At 42.3% G+C, this 1276-nt stretch overlaps 1 protein-coding gene across 2 annotated transcripts in view; it reads right to left on the bottom strand.

Moving 5' to 3' along the window:
- LOC107672344 (phosphofurin acidic cluster sorting protein 2) overlaps nucleotides 1-1276 on the bottom strand; it is a 49977-nt gene that overhangs the window by 11561 nt on the left and 37140 nt on the right. For both annotated transcript variants that reach the window (XM_016465492.1, XM_016465493.1), the window contains exon 11: nucleotides 1142-1213. In XM_016465492.1, coding sequence (XP_016320978.1) covers nucleotides 1142-1213 — 72 coding nt within the window. The remainder of the gene's footprint in view (nucleotides 1-1141; nucleotides 1214-1276) is intronic.

Here is a 1276-nt window from a genome sequence, read left to right as displayed (position 1 = left end):
GGTAGCCCATCTGAATTAGGACATTTAGGCTATCCATCTAATAGTAGCCTATCAAAATCTTATTAACAGTAGAAGTTCATTCTTACTGTAGTCTTCAAATCTGGGTACTGTCTTTCGTTTTAAAATCACAAAGGGAGTTTGGTCCCATCAGGCTAACGTGACGTGAAAACGTGTGGTTTTCTTTTTCTTTTGTTTTTTCTCGCGATCTTTACAACACGCATTACATTACGTATTTCATGGCACACTCGTTTTATGCGTATTTGCGTCTGTGTCAGAAGTAAAGGTCAGAGGTCACAGCAGGCAGGCGGCTCACTTCCTCTCGGCCTGAATAATGTAGGAAACTCACAGCGAGGGAAAGGGCAAGAGAGACGACATGCAGGGCGGAGCTCAATTAGAGACAGAAAGACTGGCGAACACTTCAGCACAGATCTCAGATCAGATCATCTCCACCCGAACCGGTGTCAGCAGGCTTCATTTGTTAAAAAAACATACAACTTAAATATGGAACAGAGTGAAAGGAACTGATCTGATCCAGCTGAGAATTCCCCATCATATTCATTACAGTCAACCGAGATCAGCTGAACAAACTGAGCCCAGAGATGAGAAACACGTGATCCCTGCAGATCTAGCACACGTTCAGCTGAGAGGATTCTGAATATTCTGAATTCAACATTTAGTTTTAGAATCCATCCTGACCCAATAAGAGGAGGCAATGCTTAAATAACTAAAGACAGAAAACAAGCGTTTGCTTTCAGAAGGAGAGTACTACGAGTGCGTAAGTCATCCAAACCATAGAGCAATGACGCCTCTAAAAACAATTTAAAATTAAATATTCTATTTGGGAATATGTGGGAACCTTTATCTATTTTAAGACAAGAATGCATTATTCCATCTTTGAAGTGACTTAGTTTTTAACTCTTACAGTTCAATGTCATTGGTAAATTTAATATTTATTAGTATTATTATTTTCTCAGCACAGGTACTGTTAAGTTGGGATTGGATGGGAATTAATGGGCAGGAAAAAGAGCAAAGTGAATGCCTTGAATGCTAAAAATAAAGGAACACAGAATGTGCTGTGAGCCAATCAGAATGAGGAGCTGAAGCTGTGCTGCGTCAGGTGTGTGTGAGGCTGAGCTCTCACCCCGCCACTGGTGTCCTCCTGCTGCCACGAGCCAGCCGTCTCACACCCCTCCACCGACAGGAAGTCAGCAGCCTGCACAGGAAGTCATCAGCACTGATTTACATGTGTGTGTGTGTGTGTGTGAGTGTGTGTGTG

The sequence above is a fragment of the Sinocyclocheilus anshuiensis genome, unplaced genomic scaffold (assembly GCF_001515605.1).
Source record: "Sinocyclocheilus anshuiensis isolate Anshui unplaced genomic scaffold, SAMN03320099.WGS_v1.1 scaffold92, whole genome shotgun sequence".
NCBI classification, from domain to species: Eukaryota; Metazoa; Chordata; class Actinopteri; order Cypriniformes; family Cyprinidae; genus Sinocyclocheilus; species Sinocyclocheilus anshuiensis.
This window is presented reverse-complemented; position numbering and strand designations above follow the sequence as displayed.